The 23,773-nt window shown below is 44.2% G+C and overlaps 1 protein-coding gene across 4 annotated transcripts in view; it reads left to right on the forward strand.

The window, feature by feature from the left end:
• REPS1 (RALBP1 associated Eps domain containing 1) overlaps positions 1–23,773 on the forward strand; it is a 134,816-nt gene that overhangs the window by 68,717 nt on the left and 42,326 nt on the right. For 2 of the 4 annotated variants that reach the window (XM_069725937.1, XM_069725938.1), the window contains exons 9-12: positions 11,199–11,317; positions 14,720–14,800; positions 19,508–19,595; positions 22,218–22,310. In XM_069725937.1, the coding sequence (XP_069582038.1) occupies positions 11,199–11,317; positions 14,720–14,800; positions 19,508–19,595; positions 22,218–22,310 (381 nt within the window). The remainder of the gene's footprint in view (positions 1–11,198; positions 11,318–14,719; positions 14,801–19,507; positions 19,596–22,217; positions 22,311–23,773) is intronic. The other 2 variants (XM_069725939.1, XM_069725940.1) reach the window with 1 other exon arrangement.

The raw sequence follows: 23,773 nt of genomic DNA on the forward strand, positions 1-23,773 counted from the left end.
TTTTTGTTTTTGTTTTTTTTCTGTAAATTTTTATTTTTAAATTAACGGCGTGAAGGGGGCGACGGATTCCTTTTCAGGGTCTGCTCTCCCCCGAACCATGAACAGGTGAGCACGGCAAGTATACCTCCCCGTATCTCTCCTGCGACGACTGGGGCACGCCTAATCTACGCTAGGGCGACAGTTCCTGTACGGTCCCGATCGCCCCCCTGTAAGATGGCGAACACAGAGTACACTGCTTATGTGCATCTCCCGGGCTCCTCCGCAATTAAGTCCTCACCTGACTGCGTCATGTAGTCCCCACAGTAGCCGTAAGTCCCTTGCGGCAGGCACACATCAGGACGCTCTCCATCCCACGGCATAGGGCAGGATCGATTGAGCTGGAGCTGGCTCCCTCCTCGGTGAGTACTACCCTTCCTCACGCTGCTGGCGTGGGAAGGTGCGGTCCGGGTCCCTGGGGAGAGGTACCGCTGGCTAGATGACGGCGACGATCATTAGGCGCGGCCGCCGGCGCGCTCCACAAATTTAGTCCCCGGCTTCTTCAGCTGGACTAGGTCGCAGTTCAAAAATTCCCTCCCACCGCCATAGCCCCGCCCACTATTCATTCGCTTCTCGCTCTGAACGAGAAGAGCCCTGCAAATCTCGGGCGCCATTTTGGGACTCCACTTCTGGGGGGGATAATTCAGCCAAAAACGCTACTTCGCTCTCTTCCTCCCTGGGGACGCCAGCACAGGACCGTGGGTAAGCTGCTCCACTCCATATGGAAAAGCTTAACCCCTTCTCTGCACCCATAGCCCTGCTATCGCAGTTTATTGGAGAATAGACATACACTATGTCTCAATCTAAGGAGGCTAAAAGGGTCAATAAAAAATCACACTGTGTTCTTTACTTCATGTGCCACTTGCAATTCTGCGTTGCCACGTGCCCACAATACTCCTCTGTGCCAGAACTGTGACCAGGCCTGTGCGCAGCCGCCTTCTGCCTCCACCTCCAATGTCTCCACCGACCCCGTCGAGCCTAACCCTCCTGAGTGGGCCACGTCCTTGTCACGTTCAGTGGATTCCTTGGTCAAGGCATTGGACTCTTTTGCGGGGATCCTCCCTAAGCCAGAACTCACCTCCGTCGACTGCAACGGAATCTGGCACCGATGCGGGGCCGTCCGACCACAGGGGGTGTTCTGTACTACAGGAATCTCGGGGTGCCAGAAAAAGGACCCTTTCCTCCTCTCCCGTACAAGCTCGAGCTTCAGCATCTACGAGCTCATCTTCTCGCTCCCCCGAGGGTCACAGCGTACATGACTTGGAATACGAGTCGGAGGAATCTTTAACCCAAGATTCCTCTATCGGTCAGGAGACACTTGACTCCCTTTATTGAGGCTGTCAACGAAACACTAATGGTGGACGAGGAATCTGTATCCACTCAGGAACACGTCATGTCTTTTAAAAAGACTAAATGCATTCAAAAGATATTTGCTAATCACCCTGAGTTTCAGGACATTGTCCAAAACACAGGGAACACCCGGAGAAGCGATTTACGGCTCAAGCCACGGAAGCTAAATATCCTTTCTCCAAGGACCTGATGGAGTTGATTCTATCTCCTTCTGTGGATCCTGCCGTATCGCGATTCGCATCCAAAACAGTTTTATCTTATCAGTCTGATGATTCATCAGTCAAAATCATTCTGACCGTCAAATTGACTACCTGGCTCGCTCAGTCTTTGAGGCCTCAGGAGCCGCTCTCCTTCCGTCTTTTGCCGCTACCTGGGTGGCTAAGACAATGGTTTCCCGGGCAGAGGTGTTAACCTCTACCGTCCACGACGGTAATCTCCCACCAGAGGCAGCTAGACTAGCTAACCAGATAGCTCAGGCCGGAGATTTCGTAGTTAATGCTTCCATAGATGCTGCTAATTGCGCAGTGCAAGCGGCTGCAAACGCTATCTCCATGAGGAGGGCCTTGTGGCTCCGTGATTGGCAAGCAGATTCTGCTTCTAAAAAGTCGCTGACTTCGTTACCTTACCAAGCTGGCCATTTATTTGGGGGAAAACTAGACCAAATCATTTCTGACGCTACTGGAGGGAAGAGTAAATTTCTTCCCCAGCAAAAACCTGCCCGGCCTTTTCGGAATCAACAACAGTTTCGATTCTGGTCCATTCCTAACAGCTCCAGTTGGTCCTCCACTTCCCCTGGTTCAGGACAGCAGGAAAACAGAAATCCCCAGGTCTCATACAGACCTAACCGTTCCTGGAAGCCCCGCCCGAGACCTTCTGGCCCTAAGGCATCCGTATCCCTTAAACCTTCTACACAATGACTCGTCGACGTGTCCGGCGGACACCGACAAAGTAGGCGGACGTCTTCTTTCGTTCCGTCAAAATTGGCTCTCAGTCGTTCACGACGAGTGGGTCAGAGAGCTCGTGTCTTTCGGATACAAAATCGAATTTACTTCAGTCCCTCCCTTCTTCCAGTCTTCTCTCCCCCCAAATCAAGGGCGTCACATCTTCAGGCCATACAGGCGCTTCAAAAGGGACAGTGTCATCGTTCCGGTCCCTCGAGACCAAAGGTTCAAGGGGTTTTACTCCAACCTATTTGTGGTCCCAAAAAAGGATGGGACTCTACGGCCCATACTGGACCTCAAACTGCTAAACAAGTTCGTACGGGTCCTACACTTCAGGATGGACTCGCTCCGTTCCGTTGTTGCGTCCCTGGAAAAAGAGTTCCTTGCATCCATAGTCATCAAGGATGCTTATCTAGACATCCCAATTTTTGCCTCTCATCAGCAGTTCCTGCGATTCGTAGTCCAGGAAGAACACTTCCAGTTTTTGGACTTGCCCTTTGGACTCGCCACTGCCCCCAGAGTCATCACGAATGTCATGGCAGCCGTCATGGCCATTCTTCACGCTCGGGGAGTGGTAGTTCTTCCATATCTGGAGGACTTATTAATCAATCGTCCGTCCCATTCTGCCTGCGAGGAGTCTGTAAATATCAGTGTGGATTCTCTTTCTCGCCTGGGTTGGAAAATCCACTTCGAGAAATCCTCTCCAGTGCCGGCTCAGCAAATCTGTTTCCTAGACATGATTTTGGACTCTTCCCGCGGGTTAGTCATTCTCCCTCCAGAGAAGGTCTTGTCCTTACAACAGGGCACGCGCAAGCTCTCCCACCCAGTCCCTCACTCCATTCGCTTAACGATGCGCATCCTCGGGAAAATGGTTGCGGCGATGGAAGCAGTTCGGTTTGCGCAGTTCCATCTCCGTCCCCTGCAACAGGCGCTGCTGTTAGCCTGGGACAGGAGTCCGTTCTCCCTCGACAGTCATTTTCATCTGTCCCCACAGGTCAGGCAGACCTTCAGGTGGTGGACGCTGCAGTCCTCCCTGGAACAAGGGAAGTCCTTTCTCCCAGTGCGCTGGCTAGTGGTGACCACCGATGCCAGCCTTTTGGGCTGGGGCGCAGTTTTCAATCACCACATGGCACAGGGTCTTTGGTCCACAAGAGAGTCGCGTTTTCCAATCAAAATCTTGGAGATTCGAGCAATCACACTTGCCTTACACAACTTTCACCACCTTCTTGCAGGCCATCCCACTAGAATCCAATCTGACAACGCCACAGCCGTGGCGTGTATCAACCAGCAAGGGGGAACCCGTAGCAGGGCAGCCATGCTCGAAGTCTCCCACATCCTACGCTGGGCCGAGACCAATAATTCGCTCATCTCGGCGATCCACATACCGGGTGTGGAGAATTGGGAAGCGGACTTCCTCAGTCGCCAAGGTCTTGCCTCGGGCGAGAGGTCCCTCCATCTGGAAGTCTTCCAGCAGATTTGTCTTCCCTGGGGGACGCCGAATGTGGATCTCATGGCCTTGAGGCTAAACAATCAGGTTCCCCAGTTCATTGCTCGATCCCGCGATCCTTGCGCCATCGGAGCAGATGCTCTGGTCCTGTTGTGGCATCGGTTCCAGCTGCCATACATACATATTTCCGCCTCTTCCTCTGCTCCCGAGAGTCATCAAGAAGATCAGGGCAGAGGGGAGACCGGTGATCCTCGTTGCGCCGGACTGGCCGCGCCGAGCATGGTACGCGGAACTCGTCCAAATGGTCGCCGACGTCCCCTGGCGTTTTCCAGATCGCATGGATCTTCTCTCACAGGGCCCGATTTGCCACCAGAACTCTCCTGTCTTTGACAGCGTGGCCGTTGAATCCTGGATTTTAGCCCAAGCCGGATTCTCTCCAGGGATTTTCTTCTACCATGATTTGTGCTAGGAAACCCGTATTCATGCACATATGTCATATATATATATTTCATGGTGCAATGCTCAAACGAAACATCGCTTCCAGACTGCCAGCTAAGACGTTCATCTAAGGAGTCTCCTGGGTGGTCCCTCCCTACAGAATGCCTTTGGCTTCATGGGATCTTAACCCCTTCATGACCTTGGGATTTTTAGTTTTTCCGTGTTCGTTTTTCACTCCCCTCCTTCCCAGAGCCATAACTTTTTTATTTTTCTGTAAATTTGGCCATGTGAGGGCTTATTTTTTGCGGGACGAGTTGTACTTTTGAACGACATCATTGGTTTTAGCATGTCGTGTACTAGAAAACAGGAAAAAAAATTCCAAGTGCGGTGAAATTGCAAAAAAAGTGCAGTCCCACACTTGTTTTTTGTTTGGCTTTTTTGCTAGGTTCACTAAATGCTAAAACTGACTTGACATTATGATTCTCCAGGTCAGTACGAGTTCATAGACACCTAACATGGCTAGGTTATTTTTTATCTAAGTGGTGAAAAAAAAATCCAAACTTTTTGCTAAAAAAAAAAAAAAAAAAAAAAAAAAATTGCGCCATTTTTCCGATACTCGTAGCGTCTCCATTTTTCTTGATCTGGGGTCGGTTGAGGGCTTATTTTTTGCGTGCCGAGATGACGTTTTTAATGATAGCATTTCGGTGCAGATACGTTCTTTTGATCGCCCGTTATTGCATTTTAATGCAATGTCGCAGCGACCAAAAAAACGTAATTCTGGTGTTTCGAATTTTTTTCCCGCTACGCTGTTTAGCGATCAGGTTAATGCTTTTTTTTAATTGATAGATCGGGCGATTCTGAGCGCGGCGATACCAAATATGTGTAGATTTGATTTTTTTTTTTATTGATTTATTTTGATTGGGGCGAAAGGGGGGTGATTTAAACTTTTTATATTTTTTTAATTTTTTTTAACATTTTTTTTTCAACTTTTTTTTTTTTACTTTTGCCATGCTTCAATAGCCTCCATGGGAGGCTAGAAGCAGGCACAACGTGATCGGCTCTGCTACATAGCAGCGATCTGCTGATCGCTGCTATGTAGCAGAAATGGAGGTGTGCTGTGAGCGCCGACCAGAGGGTGGCGCTCGCAGCCACCGGCAATCAGTAACCATAGAGGTCTCAAGGACCTCTATGGTTACAATGGAGACGCATCGCCGACCCCCGATCATGTGATGGGGGTCGGCGATGATGTCATTTCCGGCCGCCCGGCCGGAAGCGGTAGTTAAATGCTGCTGTCTGCGTTTGACAGCGGCATTTAACTAGTTAATAGGTGCGGGCAGATCGCGATTCTGCCCGCGCCTATTACGGGCACATGTCAGCTGTTCAAAACAGCTGACATGTCCCGGCTTTGATGCGGGCTCACCGCGGAGCCCTGCATCACAGCAGGGGATCTGACCTTGGACGTACTATCCCGTCCAAGGTCAGATAAGGGTTAACTTGGTTCTCGGAGTTCTTCAGGAGGCCCCTTTCGAACCATTGCAGGACATCTCTCTCACCCTCCTTTCTTGGAGGGTGGTCTTTCTCGTGGCGATTACATCAATCAGGAGAGTTTCTGAGTTGGCGGCCCTCTCTTGCCGACCCCCTTTTCTGATTTTTCATCCAGACAAGGTAGTGTTGAGAACCTATCCCTCTTTCCTACCTAAAGTCGTCTCCTCCTTTCATCTAAATGAGGACATTGTCTTGCCTTCATTCTGTCCGGCATCAACCCATCGTATCGAGAAAGCTCTCCATACTCTGGATGTGGTTAGAGCTCTTCGGTGGTACATATCTCCCACGGCTCCCTTCCGTAAGTCGGATGTCCTGTTCTTGCTTCCAGAGGGACATAGGAAAGGTCTACCCGCCTCAAAGGCCACTCTAGCCAAGTGGATTCACTCCACTATTCAGGAATCCTACCGCCTCAGGAACACCCCTGTCCCAGCAGGGATTAAGGCGCATTCGACTCGGTCGGTCGGTGCTTCTTGGGCCATTCGGCACCAGGCTTCAGCACAACAGCTTTGTAAAGCTGTGACTTGGTCCAGTCTGCATACCTTCACGAAACAATATTACGTTCATACCCAGGCTTCGGCAGACGCTGCCCTTGGCAGGCGCATTCTGCAGACTGCGGTACCTCAGTAAGCCAGTGGTACATGGGGTTTTAGCAGTGCAATTGCTCCCCACCCAGGGACTGCTTTTGGACATCCCATGGTCCTGTGTCCCCCAATGAGGTGTAGGAGAAAAGGAGATTTTTGTGTACTCGCCGTAAAATCTTTTTCTCCGAGCCAATCATTGGTGGACACAGCACCCACCCTGTTAGCCTATTGGCTGGTTGTGGTTTGTTCCTCAGTTTTTGACATGGTTTACTTGTCTTGGTTTTTCTTATACTCCTACTGCTTTACTACCGAACTGGGTCGTTACTGGCCAGTCAAGGGGTGTATACTGCAGAGAAGGAGTTAATTCTTTGTGTTTACTGTGTCCCCCAATGATTGGCTCGGAGAAAGATTTTACGGTGAGTACACAAAAATCTCCTTTTTACAGACCCCTGGGTTGCAATTGCCAGTAATTAACAGTTTACCGGCAGACGCAAAAAAAAATCAGAGGAGAGAGAAATGGGGTCCCCGATTACTTACCGGTGTCCGTGGGTCCTCCTACTTCCTCCCCCCATGGGCGCTGCCACCTTTACCCAGAAAAAATGGCGGGCGCATGCGGTACTCGGCAGATCTCGGAGCCTCGGCTGCCGGGGATAGCCAAGACCCCAAAGAGCATAATTCGGGTCGTTTCTTACCGACCCAGTTTTGCGATCGCCGCTACTAACAGTGTAGCGGTGGCCGCAAAAAATAAAAAGTCCGATGTGCCATTTATTTAATTTCTCTCTGATGTGATCGCAATGTTAATTTTTTCCTTCCACATTGCTTCACAAAGGGTTCATAAAATTATTGAATGTGGTTTTGAGCACCTTGAGTGGAGCAGTTTTTAGAATGGTGTCACTTTTGGGTTTTATCTGTCATGGACACCCCTCAAAGTGACTTTAAATGTGATGTCGTCCCCCCCCAAAAAAAAAAAAATTGTACATTTTGTTATAAAAATGAGAAATTGCTGGTCAAGTTTTAACCCTTAAAACTTCCTAATGGAAAAAGAAAGTGTTTCCAAATTTGTGCTGATGTAAATAGACATGTGGGAAATGGTATTTATTAACTATTTTGTGACATATCTCTCATTTAAGAGCATAAAAATTCAAATTTTGAAAACTTGAAAAATTTAAAAAAAATTTTTTTTGCAATATTTCCATTGTTTTCATAAATAAACGCAAGTAATATCGAAGAAATTTTACCACTAACTTGAAGTAAAATATGTCACGAAAAAACAATCTCTGAATCAGCGGGATCCATTAAAGCGTTCCAGAGTTATAACCTCATAAAGTGACAGTGGTCAGAATTGTAAAATTTGGCCCAGTCATTAAGTACCAAATTGGCTGTTACTAAGGGGTTAAAGTCTATTTTATCACCAGGTTTTTGCTACCAAATCTGAAAGCGGCATTATGTAGAGGTAGAGACCCGAAATTCCAGCAATGTCGCTGTTTTATTAGCAGATTATCACTAGAGGACTAGCAAATCAGTGATTTTATGAAAATGACAGCAAGCTGCTCGGTAAGTCAGACGTTGCTGGAATCGTGGTTTGTGCCCTACATTATGATGCTCCCAGATGTCGCAGCAACAATATGATGACAAATTACCATTAAAAAAGGTGTAAGTTAAAAGAATAAGACACAAATGAATAACAGGCAAAAAGTAGACAAGGCGCTGGACAGAAAATAAGGGGTCTGCATGTTTGTCCAGTTTCATCTTGTTTTAACCCCTTAATGACCAAGCCAAATTTTATTATTCTGACCAGTGTCACTTTATGTAGTAATAATTCTGGAAAACTGCAACGGATCATAGTGATTCTGAGACTTTTTTCATGACATATTGTATTTTATGATAGTGGTAACATTTCTTCTATATAAATTGTGCATGTACTGCTCATATCGTGTCTCCCCCTTTGATGTGGGCTCCGGCGGTGAGCCCACATCAAAGTCGCGACATGTCAGCTGTTTTGTACAGCTGACATGTGCGCGCAATTGCGGCGGGTGAAATCGCTATTCACCCGCCGCTATTAACCTGTTAAATGCCGCTGTCAAACACAGACAGCGGCATTTAACTACCGCATCCGGCCGGGCGGCCGGATATGACGTCATCGCCGACCCCCGTCACATGATCGGGGGTTGGCGATGCATCAGGAAGGTAACCATAGAGGTCCTTGAGACCTCTATGGTTACTGATGCAGGTCTGCTGTGAGCGCCCCCCTGTGGTCGGCATTTCTGCTACATAGCAGCGATCTGATGATTGCTGCTATGTAGCAGAGCCGATCAGGCTATGCCAGCTTCTAGCCTCCCATGGAGGCTATTGAAGCATGGCACAAGTAAAAATAAATGTTTTTAAAAATATGAAAAAAATATAAAAGTTTAAATCACCCCCCTTTCGCCCCATCCTAAATAAAACAATTAAAAAAAAACCAAACCTACACGTATTTGGTATCGCCGTGTTCAGAATCGCCCGATCTATCAATTAAAAAAAAGCCTTAACCTGATCGCTAAACGGCGTAGCGAGAAAAAAATCCGAAACGCCAGAATTACGTTTTTTGGTCGCCGCGACATTGCATTAAAATGCAATAACGGGCGAGCAAAAGAACGTATCTGCGCAAAAATGGTATCATTAAAAACATCAGCTCGGCACGCAAAAAATAAGCCCTCACCCGACCCCAGATCACGAAAAATGGAGACGCTACGGGTATCGGAAAATGGCACTTCTTTTTTTTTTTTTTTTTTTTTTTTTAGCAAAGTTTGGAATTTTTTTTCACCACTTAGATAAAAAATAACCTAGTCATGTTAGGTGTCTATGAACTCGTAATGACCTAGATAATCATAATGGCAGGTTAGTTTTAGCATTTAGTGAACCTAGCAAAAAAGCCAAACAAAAAACAAGTGTGGGATTGCACTTTTTTGCAATTTCACCGCACTTGGAATTTTTTTCCCGTTTTCTAGTAAAAGACATGGTAAAACCAATGATGTCGTTCAAAAGTACAACTCGTCCCGCAAAAAATAAGCCCTCACATGACCATATTGACGGAAAAATAAAAAAGTTATGGCTCAGGGAAGGAGGGGAGCGAAAAACGAAAACGCAAAAATGAAAAAGGGCCGCGACTTGAAGGGGTTAAAAAACACCAAACAAAACACAAATTTGGCAAAAAATTTGAAAATATTGCAATTTTCAAACTTTATATTTTTGTCCCCTTAAGCCAGAGTTATGTCACACAAAATAGTTAAATAACATTTCCCACATGTCTAATTGACATATTTTTTTGTTGTTGTTGTTTTGGGACAGGAAGTTAGAAGGGTTAAAAGTTGAAGTTCGAGAAGTTTATTTAACCCTTCAGGTGCTACACGAAAGCTGAAGAAATGTAGAAGGAAAAAATGTTCATTTTTTTTTTTTTCACACAAAATTTACTTTAGACCCAAACTTTTTTTTTTTTTATTTTCACAAGGGTAAAAGGAGAAAATAGACCACAAAATTTGTTGTGCAATTTCTCCCGAGCACATAAATACCCCATATGTGGTGGAATACCACTGTTTGGGCGCATGGCAGGGCTCAGGGAAGGACAGGAGCACCGTTAGACTTTTTGAACCGAAAATTGTCTGGAATCGGGAGCGGACGCCATGTTGCGTTTGGAGAGCCCCTGATGTGCCTAAACAGAGGAAACACCACACACACACACACACACACACACACACACACACACACACACACACACACACACACACACACACACACACACACACACACATATATACATACATACATACATACATACATACATACATACATACATACATACATACATACATTTTGGAAACTAGACCCCTCAAGGTAAAGTGAACATTTTGAACGTACAGTTACATAGTAACATAGTTAGTAAGGCCGAAAAAAGACATTTGTCCATCCAGTTCAGCCTATATTCCATCATAATAAATCCCCAGTTGCGACACAGAATTTGATAACATTAGGTTGTCATATTGAATATGTCGTCATTAGTGTTGAGCACAAGTGCTTCTCCAGTTTGCATCGGGTGCTTGGGTATGCACTGAATATTGCTGGTACTCGAGTGACATGATCGAATCCTGGCCCCACATGTTTCAGCTGTTACACCCAAAAAAAACATACAGGGATCTGCGATACTCCGTGCATACCCGAGCGCCCAATGCAAACTAGAGGAGCCAGCACTTGCGCCCAACACTAACCATCATATAGTCGTAATTTTTTTTTTACAAAAGTAGAAAAAAAAAAAAACAGATTCTAAATTCAACCCTAACCCCAACCCTAGCTGCAAAGAATGGAAATAATACATTTTTTATTCTTTTTTTATTTTATCATTTTTATCTAACTAACGGGGGTGACAAAGGGGATTTGATTTACTATGTTTATTTTGATAACTCTGATAGGGGTCTATCACAGTGATCGAATGGAACCAATAAGGAAAAATTCCCTATTGTTGCCTAGATACCAGCCAGCAGATCTCAGCAGGTGCGCATGTGCCTGCCATTTTTTTTTCCATGAAGATGACGCAGAGGGCCGGAGGAGGAGGTATCGGGGAGTACTCGGGGGGACCCCATTTCTCTCTTTTCTGATATGTTAAATCATATCCGAGGAGAGAGAAATGAATTTTAAATCAGTATTTTTTTTTTGTGATCACTGTTATTCGGTAAATAACGGCGATCACGTGACTGGGGACCGTAAAAAACTGCACTGATCATGTTTTCCAGTGTCTCAGCAAGAGATTTCAATTTGTTCTGTTTTCTAATAAATCACTTATGGAAGCTTATGCTTTTTATTTGTGTATTTTATTTATTTTTTTCTTAGCTGGAGAACAATCTAGTGAGGTAGGATTTTCAAGTTCTCCTGTTGACCCCCCTCCAAGTAAATCACCCTCTATGCCATCTTTGAATCAGACATGGCCAGAGATGAACCAAAGTAGTGAGGTAAGAATATGCACCAGACATGGCTCTTGTATTGTATTGCTTATCCTTTCTTGTAATTTCACAAAACAAACCTACATTCATACAGATTGATTCCAACTTGTACAGTGTAGAGAGAAGCTGCCAGGAGGAATTAAAGGGAACCTGTCATTCCCCCCCAGGCGTTTGTAACTAAAAGAGCCACCTTGTGCAGCACTAATGCTGCATTCTGACAAGGTGGCTTTTTTAGTTCTTGGTGCTGCAACTGCAGAAATAATCGATTTTGCAATTTGTCCAAAATACCTTGAAACAGTCCTGGGGACAGGTCTTTCCCGCCCTAATGCAGATGCAGCACCGCCGTCACTTATGCCCTCTTGGCGCCTGGCGCCACCTCCTCAGCATTGTTTTCAACAGTCCCGGCGCCTGCGCTGTTATCTTATGCCTTGGGCATGCACAGTTAGCGCTGCCCGTCTTCTGACTTCATTTGACGTCTAGCTGACTGCACCTGTGCGGCCGCGCTGCCCGAGATCCCGCCCCGGAGTGTGAATAAATTAGAAGACACTGCGGGGCGGGATCTCGGGCAGCGCAGCCACACAGGTGCAGTCAGCTAGATATCAAATGATGTCAGAAGACGGGCAGCGCTAACTTTGCATGCCCAAGGCATAAGATAACAGCGCAGGCGCCAAGACAGTTGAAAACAATGCTTAGGAGGCGGCGCTAAGAGGGCATGAGTGACGGTGGTGCTGCATCTGCATTAGGGCGGGAAAGACCTGCCCCCAGAACTATTTCAAGGTATTTTGGACAAATTGCAAAATCGATTATTTCTGCAGTTACAGCACCAAGAACTAAAAGAGCCACCTTGTCAGAATGCAGCATTAGTGCTGCACAAGGTGGCTCTCTTAGTTACAAACGCATGGGGGTGGGGGGAGGGACAGGTTCCCTTTAAGGTAATTTCTTCCTGGCAACCGGGCTTTCAGTGCGGTGGCTACATGAGTTCAGAATGCTATTAACCAGCAGATTAACCCCATATCTTCAGGTTAATAGTGTTTTTCGTGACCGGCTCCCTCAAAATTCCCCTTTCACAAAATCTGCAATGTTAATTGACCGATGCTGTGGATTTGAAATCTGCAATGATCATTTATGCTGTGGACTTGACCCCTTTCTATGCACAATGTACTGTCACTACATGAAGATCGTGCAGGTCAGACCCCCAAACCATCTGATATTGATGACTTATCCCAAGGATGGGACATTAGTATCCTTCCAGAAAACTCTCAAATGATACTAAAATGCAGAACTCTCATTTAACTCCTTCCAAGAATGCCCACTGTCTTAGTTTAGTGGCAGTACAGACCCCAAGTGTAAAGTGATATCCAACAGTCTTGCAGGAGCTCTCCATCTGATTGCAGGACCCTTCAAGAAGATGGAAGTTATCACTGCTTCTGTCTTCTTTTACATCTGCTATACAGCTATCAAATAACGCTGAGTAGTTAATAGAATAATAGAAGCCGAATAGGACGCTTCTATCGGGCCCTGTGATCTCATGGTCGCCGGTTGTCTGCTGGCATAGCAGAGCCGGATCAGTTTTGCAGGGAGTTGTCAATGTGAAGGCTGTTTCACCGGTGACTGGGGCTCCTATGGATGTCCAGTATTTATTCTGCTCACTAATATAGCACCATCATATTCCTCAATTACAGACCACACTGTCCCCACTGGGGCTTACACTCTAAATCCCCCATTACTGTCCCCATGGAGTGTGGAAGGAAACCCGCGCAAACATGGGGAGAACATACAAACTCATCACAGATGTTGTCCTTAGTGGGATTTAAACCCAGGACCCCAGCGCTGCAGTGCTAAACAGTGATCAGTTACATTGAATAAATTAAAAAAAAAACTTTCCCATTGATCCTTTATGACCTCTTTAGGTGGGTGGGTATTGTTTTGTAACAAAAAAATATAAAATCTTAGGATCTGACCAATATCTTCAGTTATGCTGTCTGAGTCCGCACACTGATCAATTACTCATATTGCTGCTAGAACTACAATTTGACCACAGTGTGTGAACTTGCCCTTAGCTACAAATTATTTAGGTGCATCTGTTATTTTACTACCTACAACACAGAGTTCCAGATGATCGGAGAAAAAAAGGGAAATGCCGCTTCCAATGAGCAAGTGTATGGTTTCATAGTAATGTGATACATTTCCGAGATAATCCTGTAATATAGAAAATGTATATATATTTGTGTAGTAATTCTGTTTGATAAAGAACTCGTGCAAAGTGTTATTGATTCCTATTCCTAGCTGTTATCTGATGTAACCGTAGGAGAACTGTATATGTGCCATGGTTACTGCAGTCCCTGGTGTGCTTGTGCTCTTTACTCCTAATGACTCTGTGCTAGGTGATTGTGCATGCTTTCCCACTCATTCAATAAATAATGAAATATGTGACCTGTCCCAAACTCACACGCTTATCATACACTGCTGAATAAAGGAGCTGCCAACCTTTGGGGACACTTTTTTTTTTGTTAAATGCATGTATTTTTGGCTAAAAACAATTGTTAAAATGGATGACACTTTGCACTCCTTGCCGTTTTTACACTGGATAACACTGGTTGCACAATGGGGTAGCCGAGAATCCCCCAGTGAGCTCGTTTTCCTGGTCCAATGGGAGTTTCTAACACTTTTATCTTTTTCTGACCTCTCCCCTGATTTCTTGCGTCAAAGCGGAATGTGCAGGGGAAACTAAGAACCTGCAAAAGTTTGAATGAAACTGACTTGCAAGCTGATTTTTAGCCACAAATGCAGGCATAGAAATAAAATCGATTGCCTCAAGTAATGGATAATGTAAAGTGTTTATTGTGGCTATTGCACACTGGCCGATCCTGGGAATTGTGCTGGCCATAGTGTCTCCTCACATAATGGCAGGCCCACCATCCTCATGTCACGTGCCTGTTTCATTATTTTTGTAGACGTGGTTGGTTTGCTTTGTAAGTGCTCTGATCATATCATCCTATGTATTGCATGATACATAACCCTGTCCTGGCCAGAGGCCAGTCTTTCCGCTATTCTTCTGCACAACTGTGTGGGGAAGAAAGCCCGGTTCACATATCGTTCTACGTGTCCTCATGTTATTGCACAGTTCTTATTAACCTGTCCCATTAATCAGTGTGATATCGATCAGTTTAATCCTTGCAGAATGGATTGCACGGACTGGTATCTTATGCCAATTACTAAACTATAAAAACCCAATGATTGCTTCTCAAGCTCCAAGTGTGGGGGATAGTGTATGATCTGTATGTGTTCTCCCACGCTACCTGTAGAATTGGCACAGAGCTGGCAGTGGAAGCCATGAATGAGGGTTTGTTTCTGCTCCGATCTTTTCCTCTCCTCTTATCATGCTGACTTGTGTCTCCTCTGTCTGTTCAGCAGTGGGAGACATTTAGCGAACGCTCTTCAAGCTCACAAACTCTGACCCAATTTGATTCTAACATTGCACCAGCTGATCCTGTAAGTCAATCACATAGCTCGCTTGTTTGATATTAATCAATGTATTAACACGAATTTCAGTACAGTGGAGCTCTGCAATTCTTTATTTTATTGCATGATTCAATGCTTCTAATGGTGGATAGGCCTGATCTGTAGAAAAAGCTTTTATTTTCTCATTTCTGCGAAGATGGGAGCAGTATAGGCTTCTGTGACATTAGACCTGTGTTATTCATGAGTGAAATGGAAGATGAACAGTAAATGTTTTTAGATGGTATTATTTTCCTAGCGTCCGATATGTCCATATAATCAGTCGATAATAACCGTAATCCTAGTGTGACTTCTTTCTTTGACTAGTTTCAGTTTTATCAGTGCATTTTACTTATGGGTTCTAACATATTCCTGCACATCTCTTATCACAAGCCTAATTTGCAGACTCATTACCCCCCACAGGCATATGTCACTGAACTGCACATTTCCTATATGATCTAGGTTTTCACCCTATATAGACCAGTGTGTGTACACGTGGCTATAGAGGGACATTCTATACCCAAGTAGTACGCATAAACTACACCTGTATGCAATATTCCAACCAAACAGTCACAGTACTAAGTGCTGGAGAACGCCTTTACAGCTTCATATTAATGTTTTATTTCATCTTCTAGTGAAAAATCTTTACATTTGTCATTTTTTTTTTCCAATATGTTAAACCTTCACTTTATGTAGCTGCCTATCACATAAAATCAGGGTTTGTAGCTTATGGCAAATATGAAGATCTTTTATGCGGTTTTTTAGAGGTTTTTTTTTACCCCTCTCCTTTAACCTATAACTGCAGTGTGCTATTGAAAAAGAAAAAAAAAGGCCCCTATAGATCTTCCATTCTGCTGACCATGTCCCCCACTTACCTCCTCTTGTTCTCTTCTGGGCACTGATTGCCAAACAGTACCTGAAGAGAAGGAGATGAGGACAGGAGAGGGGAACCCAGCCACTGCTCATCTATCTACTTACCACTGCAGTCAGTCAGTGACTTAGGGAGGACCCCACCAGGCGGGGGATCAATAGATGACTGCTTTTTCCCCCCCCATTTTCCAAATATATTTTTGCCTCTCTGTTGTAGACACATTAGCAATCAAAGTATTTGACACGTAAGGAGTTGTTACCAGACAGTGTTCACTGGGAATGTGTGCTTTGTGTACCTATATATAATACTGACCTATTATAAGCAGGTGGAAAACCACTGGAGAAAGAACATGCCGCCACAGTAGCGTAAACAGGTCTCTCAGCGTATGAGATGTAATCACACTAATGTCTACTGTGCTACTGCTCAGGCTCCACAGTGCGATCATGCTGTCATTACCAGGGGCTACTTCTTCATGAAACCTGATACGCTGCTGTATTCTCCTTGCTATGGATTGAAATGTTTGTGATGTGGCCCAGCTAATCTCAGCTGTGCTGCCCTCCCAGCCAGTGCTTTCTCATCATGCAGGAGGGTACCCCAGGAAAGTTGGCCTGTCATAAGTTTCATATGCTGAGAAGCCTCTTCGAAGCCATGCTGAATGCCTGATCTTTTTCTCCTTTGTTGCCGCTTGCTTATAACTGGCCAGCATTATGCAGGCAGAAGTAACGCCTCTAGGGAAAATTCTATTACATGCTTTAAACGTGACTTTTTTTTTTCTTTTTAACTTATTAACTTTGATTGCTAATTATCTCCAGAAAAATATATATATTCATTTATTCAGTTCTGCAGCTGCGATTACATTAGTGTGTCCAATTAAACATGAAAATTTGGTGTTCTGTCCTCTTAAACACAAAAACCTGATTTTACACAGTGGGTCATTTTCTGATGTCCCCTCCCATTCCCTTTAGCTCTTCAGAATGATTGTTGTCCATGTATACAAGCATATCTTTCACTCAGAAGGCGCCTCCTCCCTTGACTACAGCAGAATAACCTTGAGAATGTAGTATTCTGTCTAACTGGCCATGATGCAGAGTACACCATTTAGTTCATTATGCCTGCCCTGAACCAAAACTCTTTCTGCTGCGTGTCTGTGTATGTGACATTTCAGCTGGGACATACAGTATCTTTCTCCTGCCAGCCCTAATTAGTTGCCTCCTCCAAGCTTTTAGGGCGAATTCAGACGTCTGTACAAATCAATCCGAGATTTTTAGAGACATCTAAATGAGCCCACAAGCTTGGAGGAAGCAACTAATTGGGGTTGGCAGGAGAAACAATTTAGGAAGCTTGCACACTGAAAATGGAAACTAAGGGGTCTCCTTAGATTTACACACTGTGCACCAGAAGAGCAGGTGGATCTCCGTCTATTCCTCAGCACCGTAATACTGAAGTCTTTGGCAGACTAACACAATGCACAGACTGGCTGTGGGTATCTTGCCCTGAATGTGAAAGTTTCAGAAGCTCTGCGTCCTGTCTGTGCATTGCGGTCTGATCACTGACCGATTTGTACGGACATCTGAATATGTCTGTGCAGTGAATTCAAGCATGTGTATGTGGTGCACGGAGTCCTTTACCATCTCCTTGTACTAATCCGCTGCCATTTGTACAGAGCCTTGCCTTCAGAGCTCTGTCTCCCGAGCCTGGACATACAGCTTCCAAAAACATGGCTAAACTTATTTCTGTTAGATTTGTACTGCAGCTAAGCGAGACAAAAGCCCCTCTGCATATAAAATCCCCATATAGACATGTATGGGCACCGTTATAGCTTTGTATAACACAGTGCAAGAGTAAAGTTGGAGTATTTTTTGCTGAATCTTATCGGGTTCGGAAGATTTAATGCTGGAAAAAGGAAATTATCATCTAAAAAGTATAAACTTTTTTGTCCATTATACATTTAGTTTACCTGATTTTGTTTAGTGCTTAATGTACTTTGCAATTCCATCACAGCCAGACAATGGCCAAAAACGTGTAGCATGTGTGACTATATTTGGTTAGTGCATCTTTTTCCTGTGCGCACGTTAAGTAATGTATTTCTAATGGTTCTCACCTGATGTCTGTAACAACCCAACCAATCAAGAGACAAAGAAATCAAACCATAGATGTCTATAAATTGGGTGTAATAATAAGTGACACAGGGAAAAAGTATAGAACACATAAAGAAAGAGGTGCAAAAAGCCATGGAAAGTCATGACACCAACGGAACTCTATCAGTAATTAGAAAGCAATCCTGCCACTTAGTGAAAAACATTATCAGCTGGCTCAACTGATGGCCTATAGAGAAGTGTCATTACCAAGGTGCCACACAAACGTCTCATGATAGGCAATACCAGTGAGCCAGCCATAATCCGAAAGTGAAAAGCACATCAATTCGCCATAAACCGATCACAGCCAGATGTTCCCCGCAAGAAATAAGACAGAGGAGTGAAAACAATTACCAGAAGAGTTGTCCAAGGGCCAAGGACCACCTATGGAGAGCTACAGAAAGACTTGGAATCGGCAGGTATAATTGTTTCAAGGAAAGCAATAAGTAATGCACTCAACCTCCATTGTCTGTATGCACACGTACCACGCAAGACTCCATTGCTGAACAAAAAGCATGTTCAAGTGTGTTTAAAGTTGCTCAACAACATTTCGACAAGCCTGTGAAATACTGGGAGACTTTAGTTTGGTCAGATGAGACCAAAATTTAGGTCTCTGGATGCCATAATGCACACCATGTTTGGAGGCATAGACACAGCATATAACCCCAAAAACACGGTACCAACAGTGAAGTTTGGAGGTGTGGACATCATGGTGTTGGGCTGCTTTTCAGCATATGGCACTGGCAAGCTTTCGTATTATTTTAAGAAAGGGTAAGTGGACAAATTTACCAAGACATTCTTGATAAAAATCTGCTGCAATCTACCAAGATGATGAGGGTGGTGTTTTCAGCAAGACAAAGATCCCAAACACACACAGCCAAGCAAGCACTCTCAATGTGTTACAGAGAATGGTCACCTGACCTGAATCCAATCGAAGATTTATGGAAGGAACTAAAGCTCAGAGTTCATAAAAGAAGCCCACAGATCCTTCAGAATTTGAGGAGTGCTTGTGTGGAAGAACGGGCTAAAATCATACCTGAGAAATGCATGTGACTAGTTTCTCCATACAGGAGGAGTTTGGAAGCTGTCATCACCAACAAAAACTTATGTATGAAGTATTAGGGTATGTGCACACATTGCGGATTCCCCATGGATTTACTGCGGATTTAGTGCAGTTTTTGTGCGGATTTTAGCTGTGTTTTTACATCTGCAGATCCCTATTAAGGAATAGGTGTAAAACGCTGCGGAATCTGCACAAAGAATTGACATGCTGCGGAAAATAAACCACAGCGTTTCCACGTGGAATTTTCCGCAGCATGTGCACTGCAGATTTTGTTTTCCATAGGGTTACATGGTACTGTACACCGGATGGAAAACTACTGCGAATCCACAGGCAAATTCACAACGTGTGCACATAACCTATAAAAAAAAAAAAAAAAAAATCAGTTGAAGTGTTCAGTACCTTTTCCCTTTATCATTACACCTGGCCATAAATTGTTACAACATCTGGTGAGAATTTCATGTCAATAGCATGTTTAGAAATGTTTTCAAAGAAAAATTGGTAGTATTAATCAGTGGCAGCATTCTTATATTCTATACCCTTAAAGTCCGTCAGAATAAAGAAGCGCATGAATCATTTTACTCTTGTCCTTTCTGTATTTTCACATTTTTGAGATCTTTCCCTTTTATTGACAGGATACCGCTATAGTCCATCCAGTCCCAATCCGGATGACGCCAAGTAAAATTCACCTGCAGGAAATGGAGCTTAAGAGAACTGGAAGCGGTGAGAGGCCCTCCTATGACGTTACTTTCCCAAAGCTTGTAATGTTTACAACAACAAACATTTTCTTTAAATGCTTCATATCGTCACCATTTTTGTTTCTGTAATTTCTATCAATACATCTTGACTTTTTCCAGACATGTTTTGCACTACAGCATTTAGAGGGATGGAAGGAGGATGTTTGTGAGCGTTACATCCAGTGACAGAATTTGTTGGGTATATTCAGCCTCTTAAATCCTATCAGATTGTAACAACTTTGTGTTCATTATCCCTTATCCACCAGATGGGTGATAAATTGCGGATCCCTGCGTATCTGACCTCTGGTCCTTTACAGCCTCTACCTGAATATAGAAGTTATATATGTGCGGCCTCCTCTCCATTCATTGAGAGTTCAGAGTACAGATCTCCAGCAGTCCCTTTAGGCAATTAATGTAATGGAGGCTATGCATGCACACCTCTGCTCCACACAGGAACGCAGTTACAGAACTCTGTTTTTGGGGTTCCAAAGTCTTGACCTCAGGATAGCTGGGGGAGTCAATAGTCAGGCCCCCCCCCATGAATCCCTCTCCTAGCTGTATCTACCTTTCCTCTGATTGCATTCCTCTTTTCACAGAACCATTATGATTTTTCCCAGTGTGTGCCTAAAATCACACTTGTGAATTAACTCACTGACTTTAGTTTTCAGTGATCAGTCTGAGCGCTATCCAATCTGCTTACTTGTGATCACATGTGAATAGGACCTTAGCTATGTTCATGCGGTCTGCTATTTTTTTTCTTAACCTTTTACTTGTCATTAAGTATAAAAGTATGCAAAAGTCTAAAGCTTTATTTGTATTAATGCAATATATATATTATATATTAATATTGATAGGGAATTTAGATTGTGAGCCCCAAAAGGAGCAGTTATGTCTGTAAAGCGCTGCGAAATATTATGGCACTTTAGAAGTAAGCATTCTATCAATTTCACATGCTGTTGTGCAAATGGAATAGACAAAAGATGGAAATTAATGGCAATTATCAAGACACACTCAATAAAGGAGTGGTTCTGCAGGTGTGGACCACAGACCACATCTCGGTACTAATGCTTGTTTTGGTCACTTTTGAATCTTGTGCTTTCACACTCGTGGTAGCATGAGACGAACTCTACAACCCACACTAGTGGCTCCAGTAGTGCAGCTCATCCAGGATGGCACATCAATGCGAGCTGTGGCAAGAAGATTTGCTGTTTGTCAGTGTAGTGTCCAGAGGCTGGAGGCGCTACCAGGAGACAGGCCAGTTCACCAGGAGATGTGGAGGGGGCCGTAGGAGGGCAAAAACCCAGCAGCAGGACCGCTACCCCAGCCTTTGTGCAAGGAGGAGCACTGCCACAGCCCTGCGAAATGACCTCCAGCAGGCCACAAATGTGAAAGAGTCTGGAGACGCCGTGGAGAACGATCTGCTGCCTGCAACATCCTTCAGCATGACTGGTTTGGCAGTGGGTCAGTGATGGTGTAGGGTGGCATTTCTTTGGAGGGCCGCACAGACCTCCATGTGCTCGCCAGAGGTAGCCTGACTGCCATTAGGTACCGAGATGAGATCCTCAGACCTCTTGTGAGACCATATGCTTGTGCTGTTGGCCCTGGGTTCCTCCTAATGCAGGACAATGCAAGACCTCATGTGGCTGGAGTGTGTCAGCAGTTCCTGCAAGATGAAGGCATTGAAGCTATGGACTGGCCCGCCCGTTCCCCAGACCTGAATCCGACTCAGCACATCTGGGACATCATGTCTTGCACCAACGTCACGTTGCACCACAGACTGCGGGAGTTGGCGGATGCTTTAGTCCAGGTCTGGGAGGAGATCCCTCAGGAGACCATCCGCCGCCTCATCAGGAGCATGCCCAGGCATTGTAGGGCGGTCATACAGGCACGTGGAGGCCACACACACACACTACTGAGCATTAGTGATGAGCGAGTATACTCGTTGCTCAGGTTTTCCCCGAGCATGTTCAGGTGGTCTCCGAGTATTTGTTAGTGTTAGGAGATTTTGTTTTCATCACCGCAGTGGAATGATTTACAGCTATTATCCAGGCTGAGTACATGTGGGTGTTGCCTGGTTGCTAGAGAGTCCCCACATGTACTCAGCCTGGCTAATAGTTTTAAATCATTCAACTGCGGTGATGAAAACGAAATCTCCGAACACTAACAAATACTCGGAGACCACCCAAACGTGCTCGGGGAAAACCCGAGCAACGAGTATACTCACTCATCACTACTGAGCATCATTTCCTTGTTTTGAGGCATTTCCACCTAAGTTGGATCAGCCTGTAATTTGATTTTCCACTTTGATTTTGAGTATCGTTCCAAATCAAGGCCTCCATTGGTTAATACACTTGATTTCCATTGTTGAATTTGTGTGATTTTGTTGTCAGCACATTCAGCTTTGTTCAGAACAAAGTGTTCAATGAGGATATTTCATTCAGATCTAGGATGTGTTATTTGAGTGTTCCCTTTATTTTTTGAGCAGTGTAGTTTGTAGAGCTTTTTGTTAAGCCAAATGATTAAATAAAAATAACGGCATATTTTAATCCTGACCAATTCCTAAAACTTTTCAGGCTATTTACTTATTCAGTCTATCTGCATTTTCTAGATTCTGCCAACCCCACAAGTCCTATAAATGTAAAACCTCAAGAACTTCCAGAGGAAAGCTCATCTGTTAAATTTGGTTCTGGGAATCCAGTTGGTAAGTAATGACTTAATGGCTGGTGTTTTTATACATTATACAATCCTTTTTCTTCAGAAGTGTAATTTCCTGTTTAGTACAAGGAAACTGTGTTGAAACCATTAGACCTGACATGATCAACCGTTTAAGTTTTCTGTATGTTGGCTATCAAGCATCTCTGAAATTATGAACCAATTTTTTTTATTTTTTTTTTGTATTTGATTGAAACACCGTGCAGAATGAGTTTGCGAGGTTGGCCACATTACCTTTCTTTTAAAAGATGTGTTAAGGGCGGGATTTTCTGACCCTTTTTAATAAAGGGGTACTATGTACTAACAAGCCCAAATGGTGATATAGAATAAGGTTGAATGCCAGATAGTGAACAGCTACAATATATTGCACTGGCATGTTAACGTTAAGGCACCCCTGGTAAAAAAAAAAAAATTACTGTTATTGTGAACAGTTAATCAAGTTGAGTTTAAATGATCTCTAAAAGGCCTAAGTTAAAGATGACACATTTCCTTTGAATTTTAGGGAAAAAAATATATATATTTTCATCTTTTAATTTTAAAAATTACGAAAAGGAAAATGGGCTGATTAAAAAAAAAAAATGCCGCCCTTGGAGATTTGTGTGCGCGGATAACCTTGACCAAAGTTTCAGACCTTAGCCTGTTAGGGTTATGCCTGGTTCACTATCATTATTAGGAAAATCCATGTGATGCAAATTTGCCAGCTTTATAAAAACCCAGCCTCCTCTAACCTTGTGCCAAAAAACAGCAGCAATGAGTTTTTCTAAGCAGCTGCGTAGCGTCCTGAAAATGGCCCACAAAGTATAGGCTAGAAGACGATAGCAAAGCGTTTTGAAGTTGCCTTTGCCTCAGTTAGGTAACTAAGAAGACTCAGTTAACAGGAACAGTGGAGGTTGAGAAAAGGTCTGGAAGACAAAGCAACATTTCAGTGAGATCTGCTCGTAGGATTGCTAGAGGCAAATCAGAACCCCACTTGGCTGCAAAAGCACTTCAGAAAGATACATTGTTCTAATGTTCAGAGACACCTGCACAAATATCTCCACTCCCATGCCGTGGAGAGCAGTGAATATTCATTTCTCTTTAGCTCCTCCGCTCCTACTCAGTCTTTTAGTCTGAAAAATACTGTAAGTGGAACCCTCACTCAAGTATAAGCCCATGGGGGCTTTTTCAGCATTATAAAAATGTCCTGAAAAACTCTGCTTATACATGAGTATATATGATAATTAATTTCCACTGTTTATCTTTACATGTACAGATAGTTTTTATAATTTGCACCAGTTTTTTTTTCATGTAGTGTTCAAACCAGACAGAAAGTCATGCCTATCGACGCCTCTGTCATGTGATCGCGGGGCGCCTATGGGTTGTCAAGATAGTCAGGGGTCTACAGAAGACCCCAGTGCCTGTGATTGTGAATCTCCCATGAACGCTGGCTCATGGCTAACATTCATAGGAGAT

The sequence above is a fragment of the Ranitomeya imitator genome, chromosome 5 (genome assembly GCF_032444005.1).
Source record: "Ranitomeya imitator isolate aRanImi1 chromosome 5, aRanImi1.pri, whole genome shotgun sequence".
NCBI lineage: Eukaryota > Metazoa > Chordata > Amphibia > Anura > Dendrobatidae > Ranitomeya > Ranitomeya imitator.